The sequence below is a fragment of the Rosa rugosa genome, chromosome 4, assembly GCF_958449725.1.
Source record: "Rosa rugosa chromosome 4, drRosRugo1.1, whole genome shotgun sequence".
Taxonomy (NCBI): Eukaryota; Viridiplantae; Streptophyta; class Magnoliopsida; order Rosales; family Rosaceae; genus Rosa; species Rosa rugosa.
In genome coordinates, this window is record NC_084823.1 from 2,845,654 (window position 1) to 2,868,127 (window position 22,474).

The window sequence follows — 22,474 nt, forward strand, 5'->3', positions numbered from 1 at the left end:
TCTCTAACGTGGATTTGGGCAATGACTTAGTAAACAAGTCTGCCACATTGTCCTCAGATCGAACCTAGTTCACTTTGATCTTGAGGAGCTTCTGTTGCTGCTGATTGTAGAAGAATTTAGGCGATATGTGCTTGGTGTTGTCGCCTTTGATGTAGCCTTGCTTCATTTGTGCAATGCAAGCAGCATTATCCTCATAAATGCTTGTTGGCTCATCTGTGGTAGACTTCAAACCACAATTGCTTCGAACATGCGTAACTATGGATCGAAGCCATATGCATTCACGAACTGCTTCGTGAAGAGAAATAATCTCTGCATGATTCGAAGAGGTAGCGACTAAGTTCTGCTTTGTAGACCTCTAAGATATCGCGGTCTTTCCCATGGTGAAAACATAACCAGTTTGGGAGCGACCTTTGTGTGGGTCAGAGAGGTACCCAGCATCAGCAAAACCTTCCAAAACACTTATATCGTTTTGGGATGGGGAGAGGGAACGCAGTCCACCATGTGTGGCGTCCCTGGCACTTGATGGGTCCGAATCCATCTTCTCTCTGTAGGGATAGAACAAGCCCATATCGATCGTACCACTTAGGTATCGAAAGATATTTTTAACACCAGTCCAATAGCGTCGTATTGGCGCAGAGCTGTATCTAGCTAGCAAGTTCACAGCGAATGAGATATCCGGTCTGGTGCATTGTGCTAAGTACAATAATGCGCCTATTGCACTTAGGTAGGGCACTTTTGCCTCTAGCACTTCTTCATCGTCATCTTTTGGACGAAATTGATCATTCTTTGGATCAAGACTATGGACGACCATTGGGGTGCTTGAAGGTTTAATCTTGTCAGTGTTGAAATGCTAAGCATCTTTTGGGTATAAGCTGATTGATGAATCAGGATACCATCTCTACGGTGCTCAAGTTCTAAACCGAGGCAAAACCGTGTTTTCCCAAGATCTTTCATCTCAAACTCGGATTTCAAGTGTTCAGCGGTTTCCCTTAACTCTTTAAGGGTGCCAATTATGTTCATGTCATCGACATAAACCGCTACTATTGCAAATCCGGAACTTGTCCTTTTTATGAACACACATGTGCATAGTTCATTGTTGACATATCCTTTCCCAATCAAGTAGTCACTTAGACGGTTATACCACATCCGTCCGGATTGTTTCAATCCATATAGTGAGCGTTTCAATCTAATTGCAAACGCGCTCCGTGGTTTAGAGCCACTTGATTTGGGTAACTGAATTCCATCTGGAATCTTCATGTATATCTCTGTATGTAGATCCCCTTATAGATACGCAGTAACCATATCCATAAGCTGCATGTTCAGTTTTTCAGAAACTACCAAACTGACAAGGTAGCGGAACGTTATGACGTCCATTACGGGAGAATAGGTCTCCTCGTAGTCGATTCCAGGGCGTTGTGAGAAGCCTTGCGCCACAAGGCGAGCTTTGTACCTTACAATCTCGTTTTTCTCATTACGCTTTCTAACGAATACCCATTTGTGACCAACTGGTTTGGTGTTGGGCGGTGTAGGCACAACATTGCCAAATACCTTTCTTTTCGCTAGAGAATCAAGTTCTTCCTGGATCGCATCTTTCCATTTTGGCCAATCAGCTCTACGTTGGCATTCATCAACGGAGCGTGGTTCGATGTCATCGGTCTCAATAATCTCACGCGCCACTGAATATGCGAATACATCATCAATGATGATGGAGTTTCTTTCCCACGTCCCATGTACACTAGTGTAATTTACAGAGATCTCTACGTTCTCAGGGATAGGTTCTGACATTGAGGCGTCCCCCAATGATGTCTCTTGGACATAACCATAATCCGGAACATTCTCATGGGACGGATTTTGAGTATCGATGATCAAAGGATTTGTTTGTGCCTCATTCGCTCTCTTTCTAGGGCGAGTATCCTTCGAACCAATCGGTCTACCGCACTTCCTTGCGGGACCTGCGGCCATAGATGCCACATCATTGCCATGTTGGGCAATGGCGCCATCTCCTAGTGTCACAAGAGTGGCGTGATGTCCAGTATTTGAGACATCGATCCTTGTAGGCACGTTTGCAGCAGGTATGTGTGATCTCGTCACTTTGGCAACATCAGAAAACGCATCAGGCAGAGTGTCTGCTACGTTCTGGAGCTTGATTATTCTTCGCACTTCAAGTTCGGACTGTGCGGTACGGGGATCGAGATGAGACATAGTGGGGACAGACCACGACAATTCCTGTCGTTCCTGTTGAACATCTGTGTTCTTATCTCCCCCTAACGATGGGAAGACTGTCTCATCAAAGTGACAATCCGCAAATCTAGCGGTAAAGAGATCGCCTGTCAAGGGTTCAAGGTAGTGGACGATCGTTGGAGATTCATATACAACATAAATGCCCATTCGTCGTTGTGGACCCATCTTAGTACGCTGTGGCGGCGTAATAGGCACATAAATGGCACACCCAAAAATGCGTAAGTGCGAGATATCAGGCTCGTACCCAGTCACTAGCTGTAACGCAGAGTAAGATTGGGTTGCAGTGGGTCTTAGACGAATTAGCGTCTCTGCATGCAATATTGCATATCCCCAAGCAGAAACAGGGAGATTGGTGCGCATAATCAATGTCCGTGCTATCATTTGTAGTCGTTTGATAGCGGCTTCTGCGAGACCATTTTGGGTATGAACATGGGGAACTGGATGCTCTACATCAATCCCCAGTGACTTGCAATAGTCATCGAATGTTTTCGATGTAAACTCCCCAACATTATCAAGTCGAATTGACTTAATAGGATGGTCAGGGTAGTGAGCCCGTAGACGGATAATTTGGGCGAGGAGTTTAGCATAAGCAGCATTTCGAGTGGACAACAGCGCGACATGTGACCAGCATGTCGACGCATCAACCAATACCATAAAGTATTTAAAAGGTCCGCATGATGGTTGAATTGGTCCACAGATATCCCCTTGGATTCTCTGTAAGAACGGAATGAGTATTTTGGGATCCTTTGCGTAGGACGGTCTCGGTCCTAATTTCCCGAATGAACAGGCTTTGCAGAAAGAGCGAGGGGCCTTAGAAGCAACCAATGAGGATTTTGGTTGGGCCTGAGCGTCTGTAGCGCTATTAGAAGCAAAATGTGTGACTACATCTCCCATCATGGCGTTAAAGCCATGAGAATTGCTGTTCATGGCGTCACGGCCATTGGGAGGAACAACCATGGCGTCATGCTCATGGTTGGCGCCATTTATGGCGTCATCACATGGGACTTGGGCGGCCCTATGGTGCCCCAAGACGGCTGCGGCGCCAGATGCTGCAATTGTTGCTAAGTCCATGAATCAATTTTCGATTCTTGCTTCTTCTCACTCTGAAGAATGGATGTCCGTGTGAAGTCTTTAGTATACGGAGCATCATATCACGACCAGGATGTCCTAGTCGGTCATGCCAAAGCCAATATGTGTCTGAATCCAAGAGATCTTCTCTTTTGACATTATTGGATTCAATAGGTCGAATTGTAGTGACATAAAGTCCACTAGATTGACACATAAGCTTCTCTAAGATGCGCTTTCTTCCGCAATCATTAGAGGTAATGCAAAGGAATTCTATTCCGTTCTCACTATGCGTTTCCGCATGGAATCCGTTGGCTCTAATATCTTTAAAGCTCAATAAGGTTCGGTTTGCCTTAGGAGCGTAGAGAGCTTCAGTGACTTTAATCAAGGTGCAAAAGGAATTGGGTCATTCCATGTCCTTGAACTAAACCTGATGGCCCAGCCATCGTAGTCACAGATGAATATGTAGGCAACATCTCCAAGAATAATTGCCTATGTCGTAGAATGGTGTGCGTAGTCGCACTATCCGCAAAACATTGAAGTTCATCCATTCCTAAAAGAAAAGCTCGTAATTAAAAAGGAGTCATAAAGAAACGAACTCAACTTTTATTAATAAGCCAAACGGAATTACATCATCATTTCTTTAACCAAAGAAAATCTAATCCAATAAACTAGCTAATGCAAAACAATGGTAGTCGTCTAACTCCTTTCGGTAATTCCAATGCAAATGTGACCAGGTGAGTAGAGAGATGTCGGTGGAGCAAGGCTCGCTTAAGTACCACTTATCTCAAAACCTTCCTAGACATCACACTTACATTGAGTACGCCTACTTTGAAGAAAGACTAATATCATTGGCATCTACTACAAAAGTAATATGGCAATTGCCTACATCTCTTGGAAAATAAAAAGACTTAATCAAAATCGCCAGTTTCTGGGTCTTGATCCTTGTAGTCTTCCACCCTTAGATCGAGATAGCCATATTGATCTTCTTGTTCCATGTAATGTGCCTCCCTTGCTTCACGATACATCTTGTATGCGTTCGCAACGTTCTGGGATGCAGTACACTTCTTTGCCCAATGTCCACTTGATCCACATCTGAGACAAGCATCATTATGGTCAGGTTCCCTTGATCGAGTCGCTCTGGGAGTGTTTTGAGGACGGTTATTGCCTTTGGTGACATTACCACGATAACCAGAGGCTTGGCCTCTCTCTCTCTTCACACGTTTACCTCCACGGTTCCGTGCACGCCTATCTTGGCGGTTTCCTTCCTCTTTAGGGCTAGAATATGGACCAGAACGTCCAGAATTATCCCTATTCTTAGGGTTTCGCTCCTTGCGTCCTCCCTTGGAGGTGCGACTATAATTAGACTCCGGAATTGACTTGGTTCCCACGGGTCTAGAGTTATAGTTCTTCACAAGTATGTTGTCGTGCTTTTCAGCTACGTTCATGGCACCAATTAGCTCATGAAATCTTGTGATGCGTCTAGCATTGACATCAATCCGATAGTTTTTGGCTATCATCAATGCAGAGACGGGGAAGGTGGAGAGAGTTTTCTCGATCAACATCGTATTAGTGATTTTCTGTCCACAGAATTCCATCAAAGATTTGATACGAAGTGCTTCTGAATTGTTGTCAAGTACAGACTTGAAATCACAGAAGCGGAGGCTAGACCATCTCACTTCTAAGTCTGGAAGCAGGGAATCACGGACGTTGCCAAAACGCTGCTCGAGTTCTACCCATAGCTTTCTTGGGTCTTCCTCATTGAGGTACTCATTTTGGAGCGCGTCATTCATGTGCCTTGTCATGAGAATGATGGCTTTAGCTTCATTCGCCTCTCTCATAGCTCTATTTGCTTCAAAAGCAGCAGCTTGTTGAGGAGTAAGCACGTCCTGACTTGGCTCTTGGATCGTACTCAGGATCCCATCAGCCTTAAGATGCTGGCTCACATCACGGACCCACTTGTGGTATCCTGCGCCTGTTGTCTCTAGTGGAGCGAAGCTCAACTTGTTCAGGTTACTCATCCTGAAAAACAACAAGAAAATAGGGTTAGTTTCGGAGCGAAGAAGGCTACCACGAAAAACTATAAAATTTCTGAGCGTAGTCGCTTCCAAGAAATTAGGGATTTTCTGAGCGTAGTCGCTTCCAAGAAAATCCGATTCCAAGAGGGGTTTTGGATTAGAACGAAACAACGATGTATGTGGTCGATCGTTTTCTTCTCAACAAACTCTAAGTTTGGAGGACTCTACAAGCTCCAAGGTTGGAGTGAGCACGAACCCCCACAGTTCGGCTATTGGTCTCCCCTATGAAGAAGAAAGGGGGGTAGAAGAAGGAATGTTGGAAGTCCCCGAGAAAAAGAAGAGAAAAGTAATAAAAACTTCAAAAAACGGGAACTTTTAGAAAAGTTTACCTTGAAAAGTCGTCGGAAATCTTGACCGGAAAAAGTTGGCCGGAAAAATGTCGCCGGAAAAGTGGTTGGAAAAAGGTTGACCGGTCGTTGACTGACGTTGATCGGAGGTGCTGACGTGGCAGTCGGTTGCTGACGTGGGCGCTGGTGCTGACGGGACGCTTATGCAGGCGATGACGTGGCAATGGCCTGAGGTGGAATGACGTCACTGGGCCACGTCGCTGCGCTTCTGGGCTTTTGGGCTTCTGGCTTGTGGGCTGCGTGCAAGGCTCCTGGGCTCGGCTGGAGTTGGGTTCGGCTACTGTGCTAGTGCAGGGAGGAAGGGAGGCTGACGGTTCGGAGGTGCAGCGCTTCTGGTGGCCGGTATGGACGTCGTTTGCCCGTTTCCGGGAATAATTTTTCCGGTTCCGTGGATCTGAGGTCAGAGTGCTTCTGTTGGTGAAGTATGGATGTCAGATTCAGAGGTTAAAGCTTCGAACCGGTTGGGGGAAAATCTATCACTTCCGGAGGCCGGTTCGGGTCTTTTCCGGCCGGTTCTGAAGGTGGCGCCACCGGTTCTGGGCTCCTGGGGTTGAGATATTCAAGGTAGGCGGTGGTGGTATCTGGGATTTGAAGGCTACGAATTTAGGGTTTCAGGGTTAGGGCTCGTGCTAATAACGTGTTGTAGAGAAACTGAAATTGAGAGAAATTTTCTGTGTATTCTCATTGATAATAGGGGCCTCTTTATATAGAGGATTACAATGCATAGAATCTCAATCATACAAGGAAAGTAATCTTACATTGAATAAGAATCTAGATCCTTCTAATTTAACCCTATTACCAGTAGGTCAAGTAACCTAGAGTTTGGGCCAAACACAAATTAGGGTTTACTTGAACATATTTTTATTTATGCTATAAATCTTCGTAAGTTGAGTTTTAACAAACGAGCCGAGTTTTAACAAGCTCGAGCTACTTTTGAAAATTACAAGCTACTCACAAGCTAGACGAGCAGAATATATCCTTGTTCAACCTCGACTTGTTTTTTTGTCGAGCTTAAAATTGAGCTCAAGCTCGGCTTATTTATCTTACGAACACGAGCCGAACGAGCTAAAATCAAGCCGAATACGAGTCGAACACGAGCCGTATCGAGCCTATTTACAGCCCTAATAGCAAACACTCCAATACCTTAAAATTTTCTTCATCTCATGCTTTTATTTGTTTTAGAATAATATGAAGATCAAAATAGTTAAAGCCAGCATATAATGATCGATGTAGTAAGTAATATATACAAGTGAAAGAAAGATATTTCTTGTACCACAAACAACAATGGGTTTACAATAAAACTCTCAAATCAATCAGATCAATTGCTCTCTGTTCTTCTGCTTTTTCTTTTTTTTTTTCCCTCTCTTTTACCACTTGTTTGCATGGGCGCCAACAAATCCGAAGCTCCCAATCCAACAGTGTGGTTCATGTTTCATAACAAATCACATGCAATATAGAACTGAAAATGGTGTTTTACAGACGGAACAATAAGATTCAAAGTAACAAAAGCCAGAGCTGATGGGTTTATGAACTTCTTGCTGCCCCTTGTGATTGGGAACTGAGATCTCATCAGCAATGAATGAAGAATACATGCGTGAAACTAAGAAACTGAGGAAGCTCTGCCTTGCTTGTTACCTGGAGCTACAATATTGTGCATGAACATCGAGGTGTCTCCGGTGAATCATTCTGCAATTTATCTGTGGAAAATTCAACCATTAGTTGCTAGTATCTGGAAATGCCTTCCATTGTTTGAAACATAATCTAATTTCCACATGTTATATAATGTATGCTGCCAGAGTTTCTCATGTGAAGTACATAACGTTTTTGTTAGCCACAACGTGTAGTACCATGTAGTACCACAACTAGTAACTGAAAAGAAAAACCTCCACCATTAAATTTTTCTTAGAAAGTGAGAATTTCTAATGGAAGAATGATGAAAACATAGGAAAAATTAAGAAGGGATAACCCGAAGAAAAACCAAGTCACTATATATAACACCAATATGAAGGGAGGGAAAGGACCAAAAGAACAACATAAATAATAGTAAACGAGAGCCCAGTATGCTTTAAAGTTTACACATTGGAGCCTTATGAAAGGCAGCACATTGAACATCCATTCATATATTAATCTCAGCTTGCTTGTATACTGCAATATCATTAAGAAGCTGTAATTATGAGAACAAGCTTCAGAGATTAATGGTCGGCTAAAATAGACCCGAGACTTCTAACATGCTGAGTTGTCTATGCTTAGGGTCAAGGTACGGAGAGATTGATCCATAAGAACTTTGCATCTTAACTAAATCAGATAGGCATAGAAACTGCTCATCATCATGACCAAGATATTGGATACTTAGGGGAAGAGACTAATAACAACAACAAATTCACCAAATGTGATAGAAGATATAGGTTACATAATCGCAACCATGTCCAAAAATAGCAACATAATTTACCACTCTTTTTGTCTGCAACAGGAATACGCACAACCACATGCATAGTGATGAGACCTCCTGGGAGTTCACCAACTGGAAGTCTAGAATCAGCAAGTGTCCTGTTGTTTTCCAGTATCTTTCCCGCATTAATAAGCTTCAAATCATTTATCGTCCTTGGACCATTTTCTTTCTCTATAAGATATTGTATTGAATGAGAAAATATGTCAATTTCAAATCAAAGCACAATGTTAACAATGTAATCATTCAGGAATTCACTCATAAATTTGGGCAAAATAGAGGCCTTTCTGCATTTGACTAATATTCGGCATTGGTTGCTGCTAGGGAGGGAACAAAAAGCAGGATATGGCCAACTATCAATACCGGAAACACATATGAAACATGAATTATAAAAACACACTACTCAATTCATGAATTATAGGTCGAATAAACAAAAAATTCATTACTCAGTATATGGCCAACATAAGCATATACTTAAAAAACAACCCGAAATGGTTTAATGATTCTTCCACTACATCAAACCATCATCTTGGGACTATACGTACACTAAAGGACAGAGTAGGAGCCTCAAAATTGCTTAGACAAGAAACTGCAGATAATAATAACACAAACAATTTCCAAGTTCTAACTATGTTCTTCACTTATAGAAACAGTATCTTGGTTTCAACACCTTTGGCCAATAAATTATGTGGCCTTCAACTCTTCTACAGATTATTCAAAGTATATGGCTCCAAACATTAGTTCCAATAAAAATGGCTAACAAAGGTCTAGGAAGAATCAATGTAAATAAGATGTGATAAGCATAATGACAAAGATTGATGCAAAAACCTCCCAAGAAAAAACCAACAGAATCATATAAAAGCAACAAGTACAGAACTTTTAACAAAAGATATATAACCTTTGGGCCATTGTGTTAGTATTTTCTCTTTGAGTGATGCTACAGTAGCAGCTGGGCTAAACTTGTGTGGACCTATGTCGGTGCCATCAGATAATCTGAATTTGACCTCAACCAAATCTTGGGTTGCCATTGATGAACTTTACAGCAACACCCCACTTCAAAATCTCATCACACTAGAAACCAGGTTAGTTTCCACAATCAGAGAAAACCCAGATTGAATCTGATAAAAGATTTACTTATTAGACCCGAGAAAAGCTGAAGGCTTTGATGGCCATGGAAGAAGCAATATCCAAAAGAGATTGAAGTGAACTTGGAGTTCACACACTGATAAAGATTCAAGCTTTTGTTGATGTAAAACCCAGAAGCAGGGAGATTAGATATCTGTGAAATCAATACAAAGAAAGAAGAAAGAGTCCTCCTTTTGCTTTTGGCCAGTTAGTACAAGACACCTCCTTTTGAATTGCTTGATGTAGAAAATAAGGAGGTAGAAAGTGCCCAAAACAATCTGGAATGAGATATTTCACCAGAATTAACAGAAATTTCAAGTCATTAAAGGATGTGATTACTTATTTGCCCATATATTAATTTGATGATAGCGAAATTGCTATAGTTATTTTATGACTTTTTTTTTTTTATGCTCTACAAAATCAAAGGAGAGGACCACAACAAAGAAAATAATTATATCGTGAAGATATATCGTGTTAGCACCGTGTAAAGATTAAACAAATAATAGCACAAGATTTATATAGATTAAGTATATCTTCTTATTCTTTCCTTTTTTTCAGATGAGGAGATTTGTTGGCAATCTTAGAGAAAAAAAACAAATGCTTTGGGGAGTTAGCCCAAATGAGGAGGAGGAGGAGCGAAAGAGAGAGAATTGGATTAGGACAAAACCTAAAGATTAATTCTCTTCTAATATAATAAAAATAGTTATTAGAAAATAGCTATCGCACCTTTAGATTTCCTAAAACAATACGGAGTTCACTAAAAAACTAGTGATCACAGTGGAGCACAACTAAAATGAACAAAAAAAATCTCATATATTTTCTATCTTCTTTTCTGGCTGTTCGTCTTAGCTTGAAAGGGTTCAGGTTTTCTAAGCGAAACTGAAAATCCAGTTCTTGATGCAATTGATCCACAATCCTGATGCAAGCGGGAAGCTATACAACATTACAACCCCAAGGTTAGCGATCCTAGATATAGGTTGTGCAACTTAGCCAAAGCAGTAGCAGATCTAATCGCAAAGCCAACTTTCTTTGATGAACACACCAACGGTCTAGAGTTTTTCTCATTGCATTGACCTCGGTCAACCACTTTGAATAATAATAGGTAGTCTTATGGTAAAAATGTTTTGTTAGTGCAAGTGCACGACAGTGCATTGAATACTCTCTGTGTATGATTCACATATAGTGCATTGAAGTATCTAGGTAGTTAATTGAATTCAAACAATACACTATTTAGTTCCTTCCCAAAAATCATTTAACAATTCGTGGCTTTTATTAAATTATTAACTGAGGTGAGCCGCACGACCTTGTTAAGTGAAGAACTAAAATCCATGGAGTGAAACATGTTCAATAGAAAAGAAAAGAAAGTGCTAGTAATTTGGGAACTGAAGACAAAGTCAAGAATGCAAGTCACGTGTGAAAGGTTTAATTAATTAATTCATCAGATCCTTGTTAAGTAAACATTATTTTCATGAGCTGTATCTCCATTTGTGAGTTGTATCTCCATTTTCATTATACTTTTCACTAATGGGGAATTAGAATCAAACATACTTTTAAACAAGATAACTTACGCATATAGCATAGAATTTCCAGATGTGACTTGTATAATGGAAGCATCTAACTTGGTTTTGAATTTTGATGCACCATTACTGTGTGTTTTTTGCTTTATATGATTATTTGGTTCCGAAGTTAGAAGGGAGGCGAAAGTTTGAACTCTGACATTAATAAGGTGTGAGAAGTTGAGTACTCTAGATTGTTGATTGAATTAGTCACTCATCCCCCCCATGAATCAAAGTCATGGAAGGCAACCACAAAAATTGGCAACAATAACATCTCCATCCAGAAAACAACAGGTTTCTAGGGAAGTTATCACTTTGACAGATTCAAATGGAAATGAATGATGAAGACTTGAGAGAATGAGCGTGAATATGTCAAACTCAGATGCGAAGTCAGCAATCTTATCCAAACCATGTGCACCAGAGGAAGTGTTTATATCAACAGTGCTATTTACAAACAGACCATTTCATACTGATGCACATTTAGCAGCTTTTACAGTATTTGATGACTTTCTGCAGGGTTTCTTCTTCGTTAGTTGAGTCCTCAGGTTTCATGTCCTAAACATTCACATAATGTTTATGAATTCAAGTCCATCGATTTGCCAAAGCAGCAGGACTAAGAAGTTTCATGCTATTACATGTTCTTATCCTAGGCCATCTTTACAGTAATAATGAGCCAATCGCCTCAACAGATTTGACAGAAGTTAGCAGAAGCACCAGAAAATCTAAAATGCTTCAACCATTATAGGATATCAACCATTATGAGAACAAGAAGTAGTGCTCAGCAATGTAGTGCAGATTCATAAATTTCACTGATGACTTGATGAGTACCATTATATATCTGATTGTATAGAACTAGATCAGTACCACCTTCACTACTAATGTCAACTAGACAAACTTGAGCATTGTCTCCTATCAGAAAGCAATTCCCAATCATTTTATTGGAGGTGGATGTCTGCACAAAAATATATGTCAACATATTCAAATTCTGCATTATTGGCTCACTGAACCTAATCTTATGCATAATTGCATAAACCCATGTTCAAAAGGATTTGTTCACATGGTTTTTCTTGACAAGTCTCATTCCTTTATAAAAAAGTGAAACAGCAGTCAATGTGCCAAAATCTCCTGCTGGTTGAACTCACATAGTTGGCATGGGTATCCTTGAAAGGTTTCATGTGATTCCATGGATTTAATCAAATTTCTGATCTACAAACTGCACAGTTTAGATAAAGAAATAATAATTTTTCTGTCAAGAATCAACACAGCAATCTGCAACAGATATTCAGATCATACAAGCATTTTTTTTTTTTTTTTAATATCTCCTAGTTATGCAATTGACAGATCCTGATAGTAGAAGAAAAGACTGTCTTTGAGGGCCAAAGCCCATTACCACATACACAAATGGTGGACAGAGCTCATCACTAGGTGGCAAAGCTACTGATAGAGTTTTGATATTGATCATGTAACTCATAATTGGGGCTGCACCCAAATCCAACTAAACCATGCAATTTAAGGCATAAAGATAAACTTAATCAGATAAGCTTAGACAAGGTTGAGACCAAAATTATTCCTCATGTTGTAATGGGATAGTAAACTGTTTTTCTCTACCTCCTGGAAAAAAGATAAATTTAAGTTTATATAGATAAATGTAGCAAGTCACTTAATAACATCAGATTCACCATACTGATTTACCATATCTGCCAAATGATCACACAGATATATCAAAATCCAGAAACCCAAAGAGTAAAGGCTATGATGGAAGATGAATTACATAGTTCTGGAGGATCATGATGGAAAATAGATCACTATACAAGAAGCGTAATTTGTAGACTTCAAAGACTGAATAACTAGTGAAAAGCGCATCGTATCATATTTCTCTGTTTAAAAAAATTCTGGATCAGAACAAGCCCATTTGAAATGCTTTAAACAAGTAATTTTCATAGTAAACCACATATACGATATTATATGAAAGGCCAACCCATTGACTTACAGGGTAGTCGCCTTAAACTAAATGTCAATAACTTGACAACTGACCAATTCACTTGACCCAAAATCCTTAGTGCCAATGGCTTTCCACACAACTGTATCTGATTCTGCCAGTGACTCGGGATGTTCATGTAATAAGGATCCGGCTACGACAGAACATGAGCTTGACGACAGTGAACCCAAATTGTTCCGCAGATCAGCCCGCAGAACAGCGATATCATGATTAATATCTTTTGTTATAACATGAAGCTTTCCATGAAAACCAGCAAGTAAATATGGAGATTCTGAACCAGCCAAATCACACATGGGGACTTTCCGTATAACAACTTTCCAAGCATCTTCCTGTTGATCATACACCTTAATCTTGCCACTATCCAAAGAACTCGAAGGATCAAAAGCATACAATTCACCATCTACCACAACACTCAACTTCGTACCAGCTTGCCGAGCAGGCCAACCGTCACCCATGCCATTTGGCATTTCAATCCATGAATTTGTCTCAGGATCATAAATTTCTCCTCCAACATCAACAAAAAAGGGCCATGAATACAGACTCTGGGATACACATAACCTTCCCATGTATGGAGTCAACCCGGTGGCAATAGGCTTTAGCATGTCAGTCAAGAAGGCAGTAGGCAAGGCTTGAGCTTTTGAGAATGGCATGCTTGGTACTTCGGACCACGTACCTGTGGAGGGGTCAAAAACTTCAGCAGATTGAAGAGGAGCCAATCCACCTTGGCCTCGACTAACCCCTCCAACGACATAGAGCTTGTTATTCAGAATGCCCGTCTTACCATAGGCTCTACTTGTGGACATGGCTGGCACTTCGCTCCATGCATTTTGAATTGGATCAAATCTCCACACACATTTCATAGTTGAAGTTTTACAAAATCCACCTAGAACATAGAGGCATCCATCAAGAGCACCAATGGCACAACCACAAAATGGCATTTGATCAAATGAGTTCTTTCTCCCAAGCCAGCCTCTAATAGTATCAGCAATTTTGATGCTTGGCCCAACCATATTCCATATCGAAAACCAAGGCAAACCTCTAGCATACTCTTCTTCATAAACTACGTTTGGCATCCGAGGTAACCTCTGCCACTTCCTTGACAGGGGATCAAAAGCATGCCACGAGAGTTTATCCTCTTCAATTTTAGTCAACAAGTACAGCCATTCTTCTGTTTTTCCAAGCTCTTTTCTCAACTTAAATAGTTCGGAGCTTGTAACAGTTTCCTTCCACTTCTGTGACACCAGCCTGATATGGGGGTAGCAAATTCTAGGAAGTCTAGCAATAATTTGGATTGAGAGCTCATCAGGAAGGTTGGGAATTAGTCTTTTGCTCTCCTCATAAGTACATGATGACATTCTTTGCCGCTTACAGGTATCATTCTGAGAAACCTCATGATAATCGTTTGTCCTAGATTTGGCTGGTCCCAAACTCAAAATAGCCCCCATTCAATATCTGCAAAGTATCAGTAAGCCTATGAAACTCATGCCTTTATGTCAGCCCCAAACTTGGGACGAAAAGCAACACAAAAAAAAAAAAAAAGAGAGAGAGAGAGAGAGAGAAGAGAAGAGAAAAAAATATTGGATATCTTTTGACCTCATATTTTACTGCAAAAAGATACTTTCTTTTCATTAATGGAAAATTAAACTACACACAAAGCTACAAAACAGTGAGTCAACAGATCAATTCACAGTGATTAACAGATGCAAGAAGAAACTTTTGAACATTTGGCTTCCAAAGCTACTCAGAGGTAACACTCCTGTTTTTGACTAACTTGAGCTAAATTATGCTACTTTTTCCATGGTAGTATGCTAATATGCAGATATATTAGTTCCAGAGAGCACTGGTCTAATCTTCCCAAAGATTTACCTTTTTCCACCCAAAAAGTTCATAAGTTTACTTTCATCATCTTATCAAATGATCACCTATCTATATCCAAATTCAAATTTTACAAATATCACCAAATTTCTCAAAAGAACCGATAATATATCTGATCATTATACATTTCAGATTGGATGAAAATGAAAGGTAAATAAGATGTAATCCACTGAAATGCAGCCTCTGAACCTTAACCAAAGAAAACTGTACAAAACCCAGGATCAGAATCAAATCAAAGACAAACCCAAATGGAACAATTACTAACCAAGCAATAACAACAACAACAAAAAATCCCATAGACACCAAAATTGCAGCAAAAATCCCAAAAACAGAAACATATTACAAGCCTTACACACACCAAGTAAATCTTTCAATTCTCAGCCAAAATCAAAGAAAACCAGAAATTGGGTGTGCATGAATTGTACCTCTTGATTCAGAAAATGAAACCCTCCAATTTGGTAGGTTAGAAAACCAAGGTAGGTTAGAAAACCAAGGGCATCTATCGAGATGCTTTCCTTCTATTGAAGCCTGATCTGCTTCAAGGTGGTGTTTATGGCGGGTGACTTTAATGGAGAACTATTGGAGCTTATTGGATCATGACATGTATGTTGTGCCACGTGTTTGGAATGAAATTTTATCTTACAGTCTTTTTTTTGAAATGATCTTACAGTCTTTAGGACGACAAAGACTAATACTTTTCGTGTTTTTTGATGATTAAGAAAGACCAAGTTTTTCAGTCTTGGACAGTCCAAATGATGAGCTCATATGAATGCCGACAAATGGTGGATTGTTAAATTACATTGCCCATGTTTTGTTTGATTGATTGTTTCGCATTCTTCGTGTTCGTGGGAGTAGAATGATTGATCATTGACTGGTAAAATAGGCTACGTTACGAGTGGATTGACTTGACCATAACATGGAGCGAAATTGAATTGCAATTCATGTGCTCCAATTACTCCGATGAAGATTGATCATCTTTTCTATGAGATACTGAAATCAATTGTTTATTACTAAAGTGGGACTAGTGGGTGTCTGTTGCTTTCTGTTCTTTTCTTTCTTTTGAGAGGAAAGGTGTTTGGACTTGAAAGTACAAACGAAATTTACACGCTCTTAAGGTTATGTAAGAGGAGAGCTGCTATATTTCGACGTCTAGAGCCTAAAGAAAATAAAAAATAAAACTCTGAATTCAAGCAATCTTAACACCCAAAATAGGGATTGTGAAGTGGAGCTAGTAGATACGACTTAATATTCTTCGTCGACACATCCAGCTTAATGGCGTGTAGAAGAGGAATCAACTTTGGATTTGTTCTTACTATTAAAGAATAATCACAACGCCAACCAGAAAACAGAACACGATTCGTAGTACTTGAAGTCAGAAAACCAAAGCCAAAACCATGTCTACATATGCACAACCCACCATTAAAGAATCAGAAATATGTTCAGGCTTGAAAGGATGTGCCTCCCCATACTTTCTGATCTTTTTAAAACGTGACCACTAATCACCATTGAAAGCAAAATGTCCGGTACCTAGATTTGTAAATGGAGCGGGTTTGGAGCGGATTGACCTAAATCCGAATATGTTTAGTAACAACAAAATTTAACCTGACCTGATTCGATAGTCTGGCAGATCGTTAATAGCTTTTTCCAAATCCGTATCCGGCGAATTAACGGATACCATGTCTACTAGTCCGATCCGTTTATTATAATGAATATTCTTAAATTTTAAATAATAATATTAATTTTTTTATTTATTATGATACATCATAAAACTTCAATAAAACTTTCAGACAAAATGAAAAGTATCACCGAATGTTGAATTAAAAACTAGGGTTTTTGTCCATTTACCTCATTTCTAGGGATTTTTTTCCCACTTACCCCATTAATTTTTTTTTAATTCCCTCTTACCTAAAAGTAGGCCTCATCAAAAAGCCCGCGGATCAAGTGGGCCGATGGAGGCCCGCCGGCCCTGAGGGCTAAAAGCCCGGCCCGGCCCGTAGGCCCAGCCCGCCAAAGGCCCGCTAGGCCCGGCCAGTAAAAGCCCGTAAAATATTTTATATATATATATATATATGTGTGTGTGTGTGTGTGTGTGTGTGTGTGTTTATAAATATATATATACACACATATAGATATATATTTGTGTGTGTTTATATATATATATATGTGTGTGTGTGTGTGTGTGCGTGTGTGTTATATAGATATATCTATATATGTGTGTGTGTTTATATATATATATATATATATATATATATATATACATATCCTATCTAGAGCGGAGCTCTGCTTTGAAATTAACGGTGTGAAGTTCGAGTTTTGTGTCACTTTTCGATCGCACATCCACATCTCGACCGTTCAGTTTTTAGGTACTAGTGTATAGATCATCTCTGCAAATTTTCAGCCAAAATGATGATCGTTAAGGCATTGATAACTTCCTTAAAACTAGTACGGTTCATGTTGACAGATTCAGTCCATCCATTGGTTTAAGTGAGTTAGATACCTTAACGATAATCAATTTGACTGAAAATTTGCAGAGATGATCTACACAGTAGTACCTAAAAACTGAACGGTCGAGATGTGGATATGCGATTGAAAAGTGACCCAAAACTCGAACTTCACACGTTAATTTCAAAGCGGAGCTCCGCTCTGGATAAGATCTGTATATATATAATATGTGTGTGTTTATATATATATATAGAGATATATAGATATATACACACACACACACACACACACACACACACACACATATATATATATATATATGTGTGTGTGTGTGTGTGTGTGTAGATATATATATATATATATATGTGTGTGTGTGTGTGTGTGGAAGTTCTTATACTTCTATATAAAATATGTGCATATATATATATATATATATATTCTAAATATCGGTTGACCAATTTGATCGGATTCGAAAATATGGTGAAATTGGCTAAATTTTTTACCACACTCATAATTTATTGTAATAAACTCAACCAACGGTCGGTTTTTCCATTTTCTTTGAATTAATAGGTGTTGCTCTTAGGAGTGTATGATATATAAATATAGGTTTATAAGAGTAACTACGTTTGACCTAGTTGATCGAATTCGAAACGATAACCAAATTTGCTAGATTTTTTACAACCACCATAAAATATTACAATCTCTCAATCGAGCGGTTGGTTTCTCCAAATTCATCTTCCACTTCATGGTTGTTTTAGTGTTTGGACCCAAAATGAGCATTTTCGCCTGACAAGGCACGTCTTGGAGAAATTGAGCCAATGTCAGTGGCTCAAGCTATATATTGTCGACAAGCTCGAAATATTTATTTAGAGGCTAAATAAAGCCTACTATGGAAGCATGGAAGCATGGAAACATGAAAAGTCAACTTTAGCACATTTTCCTACTTCGGCTAGGAGAAACCGAGCTAAACAAGGAAGGAGGGGCGGCAGACTGACCAAATGAACTTGAAATGAGCTGAAACTCTGCAGATCCATTCTAGACAGCCCAAGGATAATTTCTTATGAAGAGTGCCAGAGATTTTTTTTGAGTGGAAGGCCTTCAAACAATCAGTCCAATTTTCTACAAAAGCAAAACTGGAAAACTGGACCTGTAAGAGGGGGGCAACACTATACAATACAATAGGGGGGCAATCAGTCAAGGGACACCCCCGACGACCGCACCCGAACGGTGCTGGCACGCCCGCGCAGAAAAGAGACTGTTGACCAGCTGCAACAAAATTGGAGCCAAACATTTAGAATGGACCTCAACAATTTAAATGCAATGTATAAGTCATACAACTTTAGGAGACAAATTAGTATAGGCCAACGTATTTGTAATTAAAAATTGAAATTTTTATCTTATGTCCACACACATCCATCGATGAATTATTTACAAGCGTGATGTAAAAAAATAAACAAGTTTTGCGTTCATCACGCCATCGGTCAACCAAGAAAACATGCAAGTGACTACAGTTGACCAATCCGATCGAGTTCGACACTATGGTGAAATTGACTAAATTTTTAACCACACTCATAATTTATTGTAATAATCACATCCAACGGTCGGTTTTCCCATTTTCTTTGAATTGATAGGGGTTGCTCTTTGGAGCGTGTGATATATAAATATAGGTTTAGAAGAGTAACTAGGTTTGACCTAGTTGATCGAATTCGAATCGAAAACCAAATTGGCTGTATTTTTTACAACCACCATAAAATATTACAATCTCTCAATCGAGCGGTTGGTTTCTCCAAATTCATCTTCCACTTCATGGTTGTTTTAGAATGGACCTCAACAATTTAAATGCAATGTATAAGTCATACAACTTTAGGAAGAAAATTGGTATAGGCCAATGTGTTTGTAATTAAAATTAATTTTTTTTATCTTATGTCCATGCACATCCATCGATGGAATATATACAAACGTGATGTGAAAAAATAAGCACGTTTCGCGGTTGTCACGCCATCGGTCAACCAAGAAAACATATAAGTGACTACGGTTGACCAATCCGATCGAATTCGAAAATATGGTGAAATTGGCTAAATTTTTTATCACACTCATAATTTATTGTAATAAACTCATCCAACGGTCGGTTTTTTCATTTTCTTTGAATTGATAGGGGTTGCTCTTTGGAGTGTATGATATATAAATATAGGTTTATAAGAGTAACTACGTTTGACCTAGTTGATCGAATTCGAAATGATAACCAAATTGGCTAGATTTTTTACAACCACCATAAAATATTACAATCTCTCAATCGAGCGGTTGGTTTCTCCAAATTCATCTTCCACTTCACGGTTGTTTTAGAATGGACCTCAACAATTTAAATGCAATGTATAAGTCATACAACTTTAGGAGACAAATTAGTATAGGCCAACGTATTTGTAATTAAAAATTGAAATTTTTATCTTATGTCCACACACATCCATCGATGAAATATTTACAAATGTGATGTAAAAAAATAAGCAAGTTTTGCGTTCATCACGCCATCGGTCAACCAAGAAAACATGCAAGTGACTACAGTTGACCAATCCGATCGGGTTTGAAAGTATGGTGAAATTGACTAAATTTTTAACCACACTCTTATTTTATTGTAATAATCACATCCAACGGTCAGTTTTCTCATTTTCTTTGAATTGCTATATGTTGCTCTTTGGAGTGTATGATGTATAAATATAGATTTATAATAAATTAGTGCCTTTAAAATTTTTTTGGTACAATATAGAATTATAGATATGTTATCTTTGATTGTATTTGATCATTATCCAATGAATTTCCAAAGCTTGATTAAAAAAAAAAAAATTTTGTCTTTAAATATTTATTTATACATAAAGCCCGCAAGGCCCGGCCCAAAAAAGCCCGCAAGGCCAAGCCTGGCCCGGCCCGAAAAAGCCCGCAAAGCCCGCTTTATATGGACGGGCTTGGATCCGTCTATTTTTAATAAAGCCCGGCCCGGCCCGCTATTATTTAAAAATATAGCAAGGCCCGGCCCGGCCCGTTGACGACCCCTACCTAAAATAGTGTAAGGAAGTCTTCCCTAAATTTTTTTTTTGTTTTTTTTTTTAATACCATTTTACCCTCACCCCTTTGTTAGTTAGAGAGAGAGAGAAAATGGAAGAGAGAAAAACCACAGGAGATTCCGCCGGAATCCGGTCACCGGTTGCCGGAATCTGGTCGCCGCCCACCGGATTTTTCTGAAAACCTCGCCGGAGATCCCCAAAGAGGTCGTCGGAGATTTCATAGGTCGCCGAAAAGGTTTATTGCCCCAATAGACGTCTATTACTCCCCATTGCCCCCCAATAGACGTCTATTGCCCCCTAATAGACGTCTATTGCCCTCAAATAGAACTTTCGGTAGCCGAAATGGAAACTAATCTTCCTAAAATTAGACAAATAAAACTTTGATTAAAGAAAAAAACGAAGATATTATATCAATTTAAAAACGTCTATTGCCCCCCAATAGACGTCTATTAGGGGGCAATAGACATTCAAAAAAAAAATTTCTTTAATTCTGTCCAGTTACTTAAAAAAAAAAAAAAAAAGCTTTGGGCACCCAATCACCAATCTCCTCTGCCACAACCTGGGCCGAGCACCTGCGGCGTCCAGGAGGCCATCGAAGACGTCGTCGTTGTCAGCGCGACGGTGGTTGGACGGGGCATAGCTTGGGCGAGCTGCAGCGGAATCTGGGAAAGAGTTTACCCGCGCTGGCGAGGCGTCCAGGAGGCCATCGACGACGTCGTTTGATCGTTGTTGTCAACGCCATAATGGTTGGACGCGGTCGAACTCTCCGGCAAGCTGCAGCTGAATCTGGGCAAGAGGTCGAACCGTGCTGGAGTTGGAGATTGGGGAGCGAATCGACGCCTGCCGGAGGTGGAGAAAGAGTGAGAGAGGATCGATGCCGGGCGGAGGTGGAGAGTGGATCGACGCCTGCCGAAGGTGGAGAGAGAGAGAGGATCAACATCGGCCGGAGGTGGAGAGTGGATCGACTCCTGCCGGAGGTGGAGAGAGAGAGTTTCAGATCGGAGAAGAGAGAGAGAGATCGTAGGCATATGTGTAGTTTATTAATTTAACTGAGGGCAAAATTGTCTTTCTACGTTAAATTGGGTAACATGGATTAAAAATCTGTTGCTGGAGTAAGTGGGATAACTTTGGCTCATTTTGGTGCTTTTGGTCAAGAACCCTAAAACTATCATACTCCTTAGAATAATACACTAAGATAAGCAAAATATTGGGGTAAAGCTATGGTATGTTAACATTTCTCATACATCAACTATTTTTACCACTTTAAAGACTCATGTTACCACTTTGAGGACTAATATTACTATTTTGAGGACTCATATGGTAAACTAAGAAAATTTACCACTTTAAGGACTCATGTTACCACTTTGAGGACTAATATTACTATTTTGAGGACTCATGTGGTAACTAAGAAAATTTACCACTTTAAGGACTCATATTACCACTTTGAGGATTAATATTACTATTTTGGTGACTCATTTTACCACTTTTAAGGCAATTGTATGCATGTCATACGTTAACACATTGTAGAATTTTCCAAAATATTGTATTTATTAAAAAAATAATGTTAAATACTTATAAAAATGAACTGCATCATTAATTGATCATATCAATCTAAATTCGTGTTTGATCCGTTAAATAAACTGATTAACAGATCCGAACCATTACCGGATTAAATTTTCGATCCAAACTCATCTAATAATCACAGATCCAGGCTGGATACTAATCAAAATCCAGTCCATTGACAAGTCTATCGATACCAACGAGAGCAACTACTTGCTCCTGCCAATGTGGCATCTTCTCGTTGAAAGATTTTGAAACCATCTTCATAGTTGAGAAGCTCACGAGAAACCAAACTCACATGCCGAGAGAATCGTGGTTGTTATTGCAGCTTCAATTTAGAATTAAAAAGAAAACGGAGCCCCTTTTTTTATTTTAATAGAAATTGATATAATTAGGATCAATAGCCGGCGAACTATCAATGGCTAGAGTCTAACTGTACTTAAAACAAGATAGTCGACAAGAAAATCCGGAAATCCTATCCTAAGCAAAACAGACTCATTTCAAATTTACAAGTCGATGATAAGCTCGCTACAATTAGTGAACTTATAAACAAAAAAACTGCATGTCTTCTGGGGCAAAATCATTCATTAGCCTCCCATTAGCCAATCACGTAATTATGATACCAATAGAAAACCACTTCCTAGCCAACAAATAGGAGCAACTCCTTATCCATAAGCCGCTTGA

At 39.4% G+C, this 22,474-nt stretch overlaps 2 protein-coding genes across 2 annotated transcripts; both read right to left on the reverse strand.

Annotated features, from left to right (window-relative positions):
* Positions 1–6,973: 6,973 nt before the first annotated feature.
* Positions 6,974–9,598, reverse strand: LOC133706771 (membrane-anchored ubiquitin-fold protein 6). The gene is made up of 3 exons (XM_062132313.1): positions 9,076–9,598; positions 8,181–8,351; positions 6,974–7,428 (listed from the first exon to the last, which is right to left on the reverse strand). Exons 1-3 carry the CDS (start codon positions 9,203–9,205, stop codon positions 7,373–7,375), a joined length of 357 nt encoding a protein of 118 aa, XP_061988297.1. The 5' UTR covers positions 9,206–9,598; the 3' UTR covers positions 6,974–7,372.
* A 2,869-nt stretch (positions 9,599–12,467) lies between these two features.
* Positions 12,468–15,346, reverse strand: LOC133745598 (F-box/kelch-repeat protein At1g22040). Its single transcript, XM_062173695.1, has 2 exons — positions 15,158–15,346; positions 12,468–14,309 (listed from the first exon to the last, which is right to left on the reverse strand). The coding sequence occupies exon 2, from the start codon at positions 14,300–14,302 to the stop codon at positions 12,866–12,868; it is 1,437 nt and encodes a 478-aa protein (XP_062029679.1). The 5' UTR covers positions 14,303–14,309; positions 15,158–15,346; the 3' UTR covers positions 12,468–12,865.
* Between the last annotated feature and the right edge of the window lie 7,128 nt (positions 15,347–22,474).

Bases quoted from the DNA above. Each gene is read 5' to 3' on its own strand.
- LOC133745598 (XM_062173695.1), bottom strand. From the start codon at position 14,302: ATGGGGGCTATTTTGAGTTTGGGACCAGCCAAATCTAGGACAAACGAT.
- LOC133706771 (XM_062132313.1), bottom strand. From the start codon at position 9,205: ATGGCAACCCAAGATTTGGTTGAGGTCAAATTCAGATTATCTGATGGC. The intron at 8,352-9,075 runs GTTATATATCTT...AATATCTTATAG, and splicing joins ACTAACACAATGGCCCAAAG to AGAAAGAAAATGGTCCAAGG. The intron at 7,429-8,180 runs GTAAATTATGTT...AATTTTCCACAG, and splicing joins TGTTGCAGACAAAAAGAGTG to ATAAATTGCAGAATGATTCA.